This window comes from Eptatretus burgeri, chromosome 5, assembly GCF_056783735.1.
Source record: "Eptatretus burgeri isolate ZD-2024b chromosome 5, Ebu_testis_v1, whole genome shotgun sequence".
NCBI classification, from domain to species: Eukaryota; Metazoa; Chordata; class Myxini; order Myxiniformes; family Myxinidae; genus Eptatretus; species Eptatretus burgeri.
This window is the reverse complement of record NC_140965.1, coordinates 100,916,824-100,928,967: the sequence shown is the minus strand read 5'-3', so window position 1 is coordinate 100,928,967 and position 12,144 is coordinate 100,916,824. Positions and strand designations below refer to the sequence as shown.

Here is a 12,144-nt window from a genome sequence, read left to right as displayed (position 1 = left end):
GTGATTGTGTGTGGGCCATCTATTTGTAGAATTGTTTAAGTGTTTATTTCATCATTGTAAATACTGCATTGCATATTCGCGATAAGTCTCGCCTCTGCTGTATTTTGATTTTATTGTAAATAAAATATTAGAAATGTTCCCAGCTCATTTCTGTCCTTTCTTTATTTGGTCCAGCATGGTCTGGGTCTGAGTTCAGATGGGGTTTCATCCCCGATAATCCGTTAATCCTAGCCGGCAGGGCTTTGGCAGTTTTCGCTCGGCTGCAACCGAGCTGGAGTTGGTAGTCACTAGTTGGAACTCTACCACAGTTGGTAGAGTGACCCGGTTCGAGAAAGACATTCCGAGGGCGTGAATCCCCGGTAGCCAAGACTGCGTGGTTATTTAGGTGTATTGGGATCTAGACAATTAACCCTATGCCACGCGGTTAAGATATTGGCGTTTCACGGTCGATTAATCGACCCGCCGGCTTCAGAGTTATCCGGAGCGACGGCCTATAATTCCAGGGAGACGGTGGGAGACGGTGTAAACTTCCCCACCTAGCGGTCGTTCTTGCCACTGACCCCTGGGCCACAACAATATGAAGGTCAAAAGACTGTCGGGAAAAGAGAAACATTACTGACAGCCAAATCAACTTTAGTACAAAAATTATATTCATGTATTGTCAATTAAATTCACTTGTTGCTGGTACGTTATAAATTTAATGATTTTTCTTCCACAGTATGAATTCCATTTTTTGTGCACATCGTACAAACAGGTGAATTCTGAACACGTGATTATCGAAATTCTGACCACGTGATTAAAAAAGAAAGTGGAATTCACCATATTTAAGGTCATTTGTCATAAAATAGCTCATTTTGAGTGTTGACTAAAATCATATTGCAAATCATTTTTCCATTGAAGTTTGTTTGAAATGGTAATAAAGGTGTTTCTGTTCTGTTCGTAAAACTTGCATTGAATTCCAACAAGGTTATGAGTTTTCCAAAGTTTCCTGGAAACATGATTGATAGTAATGTTCTGTATTCATGATCGATCTCTCAACATCTGTACATCTCTATATCTACATCATTATTGGGGATTCACCACATATTCGTTCTCTTTCAATCAGGAGTGAAATGATGGACCTTAATCTCATAACATGTCAGTCTTCTCTGAAAAATATATAATTTCCTTCCAACTGATCATATTCCAAAAACAATGATACAATAACCACACAATTTGCCTTTTGACCAAGAGTGAAGTTGGTCTTCATCTTGCACTAACCTGACTGTATTTCAAGGGTGAATTAATTATTGTTTCCACACTTCCAACACTGATATTCAAATCATCGACAATTTCATGTATTGCTCAGTGATTCTTCAAAATTATTTGCGTTCAACACGATTACTGTTTGCTCCATTGATATAATTTGGTTGTATGTGAGAATGCTGGAGATAACATGACTTCATGGCCCTTTTTGAACCCACTGCACCAGTTAAAACACAACAAAATGAGATGCATATATGACTAAATTGTCCACAGTCTCCTGTGAATTTTAACATCTTTGATGTTATATTTCACAAATAACTTCAATACACCTCTGTGTTCACCTGTTCTGCAGAAAGCCTGAAGATTTTGATCAGAATTCTGAACAATAAAGCTCACAATGGCATGGTCTACTTTGAGGGCTTTACGTTCCCAGTGTCCTATTTCATTCAAACTTTCGCAATCTTGTCCTCTGGCTGCACTTCTCGTGAAAAGGTGGTCCTTTTTGGGTTTTTTGCATCACCTTTATATGCTAAGTATTTTAATTTTCCATCCTGAAGAGATCTACACATTGTTTAATATTTTCAATATATAACCTTTCTCATAGATGGTTGGCCAACTCAACTCCAGGAGCAGTCCATCTGTGGGCTGATTCCTTTCCTCAGCTCATGGAGAGGAGGTGGCAATTTGCTAATAAAAAGCTTTGAAAGCCAAGTAGGCCGACAGTTCTTTCATAATAATGATCCTTGCACTGATTCTTGAGGTACACCTGATTACTTATGAGGCCAACCTCCCAACCAAGCATCCTGTTATTTACACTCTTTGCTTCCTATCACTGTCAGTTTTCAATCCAGTTTGTTACTTTATCAGTCATTGCACGGGCACTCACCCTCACTGACATATTTCCAGATCGAACGTTATCAAATGTCTTCTGAAAGTGTCGATATCCATTCCATCAGAAACTGCTTAATAGAACTCCAATATATTTGTGAAACACAAACTTCACTTTAGTAAATCCATCCTGACTGCCTTTAACTCGTTTACTTAATCTCAATGGCTCCCAGCTCATTCCTAATTGATATATCTCGGATCTTCCCAACAAATGAAGAGCAACTGACATGTCTGAGTTGTCTTTTTCCTCTTTGGATCCTTTTTAAATATTGGTATTGCTTTTGCTACTCGGTAGATACTAAACAGAAATAGATAGTGAAACATGATCTGGGTGTCAACAACATAAAAATGATGGTTTGCATTTTAATTTTGCAAAACAATACCAAGTGGATGCAGATAAGAGAAGTTGAGTAGATCAAGAACCAGTTCCGAGAGAACACCAACAGATCGATGAATTGTGTCTGATGAATAAACGGCAATGTCTGGAAAAGATATAATTAAGATTCCAACCATTCAAGTCAAAGCAATAATTTAAAGATCAGGTGCGGAGATACAGATGGGATACGTTATAAAAGAGAATGCTTGTGCAAGTATTCCATTATCAATCACATGTTCTATAATCTTGGAAACAAAAGGTAAAAGAGAAACAGGTGTATAATATTGAAGATCGTTTGGGCCCATTGTTGGGTTTTTCTCTCTGAGTACTCAGTCATTTCTCACTTTTATCGTTCCTTTGTTCAAATCTTCACATCCAGTACAGCCAATGGCATACCATCATTTTAACGACATTGAAACCCAGCACTTCGACTTTAAATGTCCGATGCCATGAGAAATTATATTTGTTGGTATGATTGAGGTAGTTGGAAGCAAACTAAGATGATAAATTTCCACATTGCAACTTCCAAGTTCGAACTTCCAAGTTTGAGTGAATATGAGAATAAACATTTTGTTGACCAGTTTCTGTAAAATAAATTTGAGATCATTGTCACACCACAGTTAACTGCTTCCGAGTCATTCTGTGATTGAGCGAACCAAACTATCAGCATCCCAATAGATAGAGGAAATAGTGGTCTACCAAACTCATTCTTTAAACACTCACTCTCTGACTTTAAATATGAAAGTACTCTTTTTGGCAGCAATCCCTTGGAAAGATATATTTCGTCTGTTTGTGTTAAATCTCTGAGAGTTGTCCCACATGAAGCATTTTATTGAAAATGTTGAGGTTCATGAAGGAAATACAAACAACACACGTTGGATTATTTACAAAATCACTAGTAGTGGAGTCAGTGTAAACAGATGGACTGCATGTAAGGAAGACAAAACTATGTGGAGGAAACAAAGACATGGGATGAAGATGTACAGCTTGTTGGAGCTTGAGTGGAGAAATGGCTGAAAGAGCAAGACTTGATGAGAAAGTGAAATGACTTACAAATGAACCCATGATGAGTTGTAAAATTATATTTAAAAAGAAAACATTTTCAATGAGCCATGATACCACCATTATGTGGTCAATTATACAAATTGATTTTTTTTGTGGTGTGTGTGTGAGTGTGTGTGTGTGTGTGTGTGTGTGTGTGTATGTGTGTGTGTGTGTGTGTGTGTGTGTGTGTGTGTGTGTGTGTGTGTGTGTGTGTGTGTGTGTGTGTGTGTGTGTGTGTGTGTGTGTGTGTGTGTGTGTGTGTGTGTGTGTGTGTGTGTGTGTGTGTGTGTGTGTGTGTGTGTGGTTTCCTATTTCCATAATTCGGGTTTCAGAACGTGGAACAGAGTCCTCCCAGAACTCAAAGTATCCACCTTCATTTTGGTGAGGGATTGTGATTCCTGGGCTAAGTTGTGAAGTTTTGTTGTTCTCAGAGTTTTGTTCTGAGGGCTTTTTTCATGATCAACACCGAGCACCAGACAGCCTCCAACTGCACTTCATTTGTGGTAATGTTCCCAGGAATGGTTTGTAGGATATTTATAAAGTTCTCCTTTCTCATTCCCATTGCTCCAGTTATCACTGGTACAATTTTGGCACTCTTCAACTTCCAGGATCTTTCATTTCATTGTTGAGGTCTTGATATTTGGTCATTTTCTTGATCTTTGCTTTATTTAGACCAAAATCACTGAGTACTGAAACCTCAATTAGCAATCTCTTCTTTTCCTGTTTTTTTTTTCTATCTGAGTACGATGTCAAGCCACATAATTTTTGGTTCACGAGCACCAGCCAGTGACCACTATATTCATTATGTCTGTGTGTCTGTCTGTCTGTCTGTTGGGTAGTCGATCTAGTCTACGCTTATTATCAGTATTTCCGTCGATAAGTTTGTCTGTCTGTCTGTCTGTCTGTATGTCTGTTCTGTCCAGTGCTCCGTTAATACAATGGCGATCTCGATGAAACTTGGTTGGTAGGTTCATACCATGACCTAGTTGTGTGCAAATGAGAACCGTTGCTATGGACCCATCCATTGCCTAGCAACGGACCTTTGAAATTTTCAAAAAAAATCTCAAAAATTTATTTTTCAGAAAATCAAAAATATGGCCACGAGCGACTGTGGGCAGTACATTCAGCCATATTGTCAAAAATTTCCAGCCGGATCCTATGAAAACTGTCGGAGAAGATAGACTTTGAATGAACCCTGGTCGAAAACTAAAAAAACGAAGTTCGTTATATCTCAGAGGCTATGTGTCAGATATACGTGAAACTGGTATGGTAGGGTCATGGTATGTCCTAGTTATGTATGAGAAAGAACTGTTGCTATGGACGCTTTTGTTAGCTAGTAACGGCTGAAAAACGACTGAATTCGACTTGATCGACTACCATGTCTGCCTACCGGCTTGTCTGTGTGTCTGGTTATATTTCTTTACTGTTAGGAGGATAACTCCGTGGACTTTGATCCGATCTTGATGAAACTTGGTCATGTGTTCAATATCAATGTCTAGTTGTGTATTTCTGGATAAGAGCGTGCTACGCCCATTGTGGGCGGAGCCACGCCCAAAAAATAGCCATTTTTAGGGGGTAGTCGGATTAAAAATCTATCTTCTCCCCGGGAATTGACTGAATGGAATGGGTTCTTCGGTATTTGAATCGCAAAATGAATTATCTAAAACTTGTCATTCTCCGATTTTTCATTTTAGTCCCAAGGTCAACGTTACAAGGTCAAAAACTTAGAAAATTGCGAATTTTGACATAAAAATCATACAACCGCCCAAACTTTGAGAGCTCGGATGACAATATTTTTTATGCATAATCTTGACGTCATTCCCCACCTAAAGTCTTCAAACCATTTTCTCTATCTCAAACACCTTGCCCGTGGCGCCCCCTTCAAGTTTGTTTTTATTGTTTCCACATTGTTTTGTGACCTTTAAAGGTTATGCAAAGGTCAAATTTTGAAAGTTGTTGAACGAAACCAGGTTTTCAACATTTTGCAGCTAATAACCTGTCACCTGTACCACATCATCTTGATCCTTTTTATTAATCAAAAGGTCAGGTCAGGTATGGGAGCATGTGCCAGAACAGCGCGTCGCTGCGTCCACTTTCCGCCGGTACTCCAGGGGCCTCCGTCTGGCCATCCCCCAGGCAGATGCCAGGCCCATCCCCATCTCCTCGAGATGATGGTCAACCTGTTGCAACCATGAGGCACGTGGTCGGCCCACTGGCCTCCTCCACTCATGAGACTCCCTCGCTGAGAGAATCTGGTGAGCAGGATCAGCGTCAGGAAAAGGAGCCACATGTCCATACAGCCGCAACTGATGCTCACGGACTATGCAGGTAACAAATCTCATCCGAGTCTCTCTCAGCAACCGCTCGTTGGACACAAAATCCGACCAGCGATAGCCAAGGATTCTCCGAAGAGACCTGGTACCAAAGGAATAAAGTCTCCGTCTCAGATCCTTGGTCAGAGTCCAAGTCTCGCACCAATAGAGCAAGACTGGAAGTAACAAGGACCTGAACACTCGGACTTTCATCCTCCCGCACAGGTACCGGCAGCGCCACACCCCATGATCCATTGAATCCATGACTCCCCAGGCCCGACCCAGACGTCTATTGACCTCTGACTCGCAGCCAGCAGAGACATGAATATCACTGCCAAGGTAAGTGAATCTCTCCACGACCTCAACATCCTCACCACAAACAGACAGAGACAGGACAGCAGCATGCAAGATGTCACCGAAAGCCTGGATCTTAGTTTTGACCCAAGAAACCCGTAATCCCAACGGCTCCGACTCCTCATTCAGCACCTCGAGGGCCCCCAAAAGGATGTCTAAAGTCTCCACAAATATGACTGCATCATCTGCAAAATCAAGGTCCGAGATCTTGACATTCCCAAACGATGCACCGCAACTTGATCTCTCCAACATCCTCCCTAAACTCCAGTCCATACAAGTGCTGAAAAGTGTGGGGGCAAGTACACATCCCTAACGAACTCCAGTAACAACTGGAAATAAGTCAGAGATGGTACCACCACATTTCACAGCACTCTCAGTACCAGAGTAGAGTTCAGACATCAGATCGATCAGTTTTGGTGGCACCCCACGAAGACCAAGAATCCTCCAGAGGACATCCCGATTCACTGAATTGAACGCTTTACAGAGATCAACATAGGCTGCAAGCAGCCCCTGCCGAAACTCTCGTCTGCGTTCGGTGAGGACATGAACTGCAAGGATACGGTCAATCGTTGACCTCTTTGGTGTAAAGCCTGACTGCTCTGGACGCTGGTGCTCAAGCAGATGGTGGCGAACACTATCAAGAATTATCCGAGCAAAGACCTTGCCCGGCACTGAGAGCAGCGTCACCCCTCGGTAGTTGTTGCAGTCTTGGCTATCAGCCTTCCCTTTCCAGAGAGGGACAACAAGGCCCCTCTTCCAGTCAGTTGGGATGATGCCTGTGCTCCAGGCAGAGCACAAAACTGCATGCAACGACACGAGTGCAGCATTTCCACCAGCCTTGAGAAGTTCGGCATGGATGCCACAGATCCCTGGAGCTTTGCCCCGTTTCAACTGGTTCACCGCAGCCCGTGTTTCCACAAGCGAAGGTGGACCACAGTTGATTTGAGGGTCAGCAACAGGCATTGTAACACCCTTGACGTCCAACTCTACAGCTGGGGGATCAGCCCGGTACAACCGCTCAAAGTAACCGGCCCAGCGAGCCTTCACTTCAGACTCCTTTGTCAAGAGCCTACCACTCTCTGCTCGAACTGCAGTGCTCCGAGGGATGGGCTTGGATGAACGTAATATGCGAATTTCCCTGTAAGCGGGACGAGAATCACCTGTCCACAGGTGATGCTCTACCCCCTCACAGATTCCTCGCACATAGGCCTCCTTGTCCACCCTCAGTGCACGTACAGTTTTACGCCTCAGCACCCTGAACAGCTCAGCTCTGCCATTCAGCCCGGCCCTGCGACTCTGGTCAATGGTATCCAGTGTCCCTTGAGAGACAAACTTCTTCTTTGCCCTGCAGTGAGCTCCAAGGCATCCACCGGCAACATCAAGGACAGTGGTCTTGAAGGCGCTCCACAACTCTTCAGGACCCCCCCCCCCCCAAAGCACCCAGACCCCCCAAGTGTCCAATCAGCCTGTTCGCAAACTCCTCAGCTACTCTCTCATCCCTGAGCTTGGCAACATCCAGCCTAGGCTGGGATGGTACCATTCTCCAGGATTTAAGGTGCAGCTTTGGAGTTGCTGCAACAAGCCTGTGGTCAGTATTGAGGAACTGAGCACTCTGGTGGACCTTGCAGTTCTGGATCATCCTCCAACGACCGTCAATGAGGACATGGTCAATCTCCTTTGCCACACCGCCAACGTTGGAATACCAAGTCCAGCGATGAGCTTGTGGGCGCTGAAACCATGAACCAGCCACCCTAAGTCCATGACTTCTTGCAAAGTCAAGGAACTTAGTGCTATTCTGGTTCATAGTTCCTGACCCATGGGGACCAAAACACACCTCATAACCATCCCTATCAGTTCCAGTCGATGCATTGAAATCCCCCAAGACTAGAAGTGTATCTCGTCTGAGGCACTGATCAACCACAGACTCGAGTGTGGCGTAGAATGCATCCTTCACGGTGAGATCACTCGCCTCAGTCGGAGCATAAACAGAGACCAGGGAAATGACACCTAAGGATTGACGAATCCTTAATCTCATAATACGCTCGTTGACCGGTGTTACCTCAATTATCATTGGGGTCAGCTTATTGGACACAGCTACAGCAACTCCTTGGGTATGGTAACCATCAGAGCGACCAGACCAATAGTAGGTGTAACCACCCACCTTTATCTCGCCGCAATCCGGTCTCCGAACCTCAGAGAGAGCTGCAATCCCGATGTTCAAACGCTTGAGCTCGGATGATAACAGAGACAGGTGATCATCCTCTCTTCGGGATAGGACATTCCAGGCACCCACCCGAAGGGACCGCCTCAGGTTAATCCAAGGAGACCGCCGTCTGGTGGACGACACCTCAGCACCACTCCGACACACTCTCCCGCAATCTGACCCAGGGATGTTACCCTGTGGTTTCCCTCCTATCATCAAAGATTGGGGGTCCCGAAGGCTTTGTCCCAATCCCGTCATCCGGTGAGCTGCCCTGCAAAGGGAAGCTGCACAGGAGGTACTCCCACGGAGTGGGTTTTCAGATTTTTTTGCGTTTTTGCGTTTTGCGGAATGAAGGGTTTTACGGTGGCCGGAGTGCAAATCCTGCCACCAACCTCCCAATAAGAAGTGACCCAACTGCAGGAGGACGTCCGCAGACACAGTTGGGCACTAGATATGGCACCAACACAGTTGGCTCACAAGGAGCTCCTCCGCCCTTTGACAGGTTTTGTTTTTAATCCTGCTGGGTGTCCATATCCAAACATAATCAAAAAATCATGTTTTATTAATCATCATGTTGATTCTTGGTCAAAAATTATCACATTGTCTCATCCTTGACTTCTGAAACAATCTACATCATCAAATACCACTCGGGAACCATTGTCGTCTTCAGACTTGTGTTTTCTGGGTTCATGCTGGATGGGATCATCATTTTGTATGTGTGCATTACGTTCTTGTTTTAAATTATTGCTTTTGGTTCATGTTTCCATGAGTTTTGTGGTATTGGGATATTGAAATTTCTTCAGATGTGTCAGTGGATTACTCTACATACCTTGCTGTGCCTTTTGTGTGTACAGCTGTTCTGACGTGAGTTGTTTTTCACATCGTGATAGGAGGTGACTCGTGCTGTTTCTACCTTGCAAAATATACACTTGTCCAATTGACTCAGTCCCACCATTTTATTCAAGCCATTGGTGTCATGTCCTTGGTCCTGGGCATTTACAATGATCCGTTCTCCGTCGCAATTGAGCTGACCTTATCTTAGCCATTCCAATTAGCCTTCATTGTCAATCCCCAATCTATCCATTAATTTTTTTTTATGTATGACAGCACTTTTGTCTTTCTCCCAGTTGTCATGATATACAGTGTCTTCAGAAAGTATTCACACCCCTCAACTTTTGTCATTTTGTTGTGTTTCAGCATGAATTTAAAATGCATTAAATAAAACTTTTTTGTCACCGATATACACAAAATACCCCATCATGAAACAATATCCCCCTTCCGCCATGTGGGGGGGGGGGGATAAAAATGAAAACACGTTTTTAGAAATTTTTACAAATTAATCAAAAATGAAAAGCTGAAATGTCTGGCATCAATAATAATTCAACCCCTTTGCTATGGCACTCCAAATTGAGGTCAGGTGCATCCAATTTACTTTGATCATCCTTGAGATGTCTCTCCACCTTGAATGGAGTCTACCTGTGGCTAATTAAATTGATTGGACATGACTTAGAGAGAAGCACACCTTTCTATATAAGGTCCCACAGTTGACAGTGCATGTCAGAGCAGAAACTCAACCATGAAATCCAAGGAACTGTCTGTACAACTCTGAAATAGAATTGTGAAGAGGCATAGATCTGGGGAAGGGTATAAAACAATTTCTAGTGTTGAAAGTTCCCAAAAGCACAGTGAGCTCCATCATTGGGAAATGCAAATAATATGGAACTACCCAGACTCTTCCTAGAGCTGGCTGTCTTACCAAGCTAAGCAACTGGGCAAGAAGGACCTTGGACAGGGAGGTGACCAAGAACCCAATGACAACTCTGACAGAACTACAGAGTTCCTTGGCTGAAATGGGAGAACCTGCCAGAAGGACAACAGTCTTTATGAGAGAGTGGCCAGATGGAAGCCACTTCTGAGAAAAAGGCACATGACAGCATGTCTGGAGATTGCAAAAAGGCATGTGAAAGACCATGAGAGCTGTTTTAACACCACCCCTACCATGAAGCATGGTGGTGGCAGCATCATGCCATGGGATGCTTTTCAGTGGCAGTGACAGGGAGACTTGTAAGAATAGAGGATACAATGAATGGAGCCAATAACTGGCAAATCCTTGAGGAAAACCTGCTTCAGAGTGCAAAAGAACTTAGTCTTTGGCAAAGATTTATGTTATTACAGGACAATGACCTCAATCATACAGCCAAAGTAACACTGGAATGGCTTCAAACCAAGAACGTGAGAGTCCTTGAGTGGACTACCCAAAGCCCCAACTTCATTCCCTTTGAGAATCTGTGGAAAGACTTGAAGATATAACTTACTCTCTCTCATGCACAGACTTATCCCCTTTTGTCTTCGGTTGTCCTACCCTTCCTCCTGCCCATGGTTCACTGAAGCTTGTGGTGAGGCAGTTGGCCTGAAACAACTTGCATTTGCTTCATGGGAAGCAAACCCAGCTGAGGGTAATCTCAGTTCCTTCTTTAAAGCTCAGAACAAGTGTATGTCTACCCTCAGAAGAGCCAGAAAACAACATCTTTCTAATCTCAAGTCTGAACTTTCAAACCTCTCTCCCTCCTCCAAATCCCGGTGGCATCAAATCAAATCTGTTTCTGGTGTATGTTCCCACTCCATCCCCTCCCTTACCTCAAATGGCTACACTGCTGACACCGCACGTGAAAAAGCTGAATGCCTAAACTTGGTGTTTGCATCTAAATATTGTGTCCGAAACCCATCACTTTCCAAACCCACCTTACCCAGTCGCACCCAACTATTCCTGGACCCTGTGTCCTTTTCTTCTGACAAAGTGGAGAGTTTGCTGTGAAACCTCGACTCAGATTCTGCAACTGCTCCAGACGGCATCAGCCCACGTGCCCTAAAAACCTGCTCCTCTGATCTTGCTCACCCTCTCTCTGTTATATTCACCCTCTCATTTGCTCAATGTCATCTGCCATCTGCTTGGAAATCAGTAAACATTACCGCCCTGCATAAAAAAGGTGCAAAAACAGCACCCTGCAACTTCAGACCAATCAGCCTTCTCCCTATAATCAGCAAGGTTATGGAATCTGTCACCACTTCAGACATTGAATTCTTCCTCTTCTCCAATGGCTTGATCTCCACTTATCAATTTGGTTTCAGACCAGGTCACTCTACCCTTGATATGCTGCTTCTGCTCTTCCAACAATCGATGGAGGTACTCAATGCCAGACATGAAATCAGAGCCGTATCCCGAGACATATTGCGTGCTTTTGCCATGGTCTGGCACCATGCCCTGCTCCCGAAACTCTCTTCTATGGTATCCAAGGCCATCTCCACTCATGGCTCGCAGACTTCCTCTTCTGTCACAGCCAATGTGTGGCCCGAAATGGAGTTCTCTCATCCCCTCTTCCTGTCCAGGCTGGAGTTCCTCAAGGCAGCGTTCTGGGCCCTGTTCTTTTCCTGGTTTTCATCAATGATCTCTCTGACTCTCTGGAAAAACCATCTTTATCTCTTTGCAGATGACTCCACCTTCTGTCGTACCATCCATCATCCCTCAGACCAGCAAGCAGCAGCTTCTTCACTCTCTGCAGATCTGGACAAAATCACAAACTGGTCCAACACGTGGAACATGTCTTTCAATCCTGATAAATCCCACACTCTCACTATATCTCTCCAAAAGGACCCTTTAGAACCCCCCTCCCCCCCCCCAATCTACTTTCTCAACAATCCTCTGGAAGACTACTTTAATTCAA

General features: G+C 43.9%; 2 protein-coding genes across 3 annotated transcripts in view; both read left to right on the top strand.

Annotated features, from left to right (window-relative positions):
• Positions 1 to 2,703, top strand: part of LOC147027063 (uncharacterized) — a 209,948-nt gene extending 207,245 nt beyond the window's left edge. The window contains exons 8-9 of the mRNA XM_085883227.1: positions 1,598 to 1,737; positions 1,850 to 2,703. Coding sequence (XP_085739353.1) covers positions 1,598 to 1,737; positions 1,850 to 1,894 — 185 coding nt within the window. The 3' untranslated portion in view covers positions 1,895 to 2,703. The remainder of the gene's footprint in view (positions 1 to 1,597; positions 1,738 to 1,849) is intronic.
• Positions 1 to 12,144, top strand: part of LOC147027062 (uncharacterized) — a 514,850-nt gene that overhangs the window by 488,852 nt on the left and 13,854 nt on the right. The window lies entirely within an intron of this gene.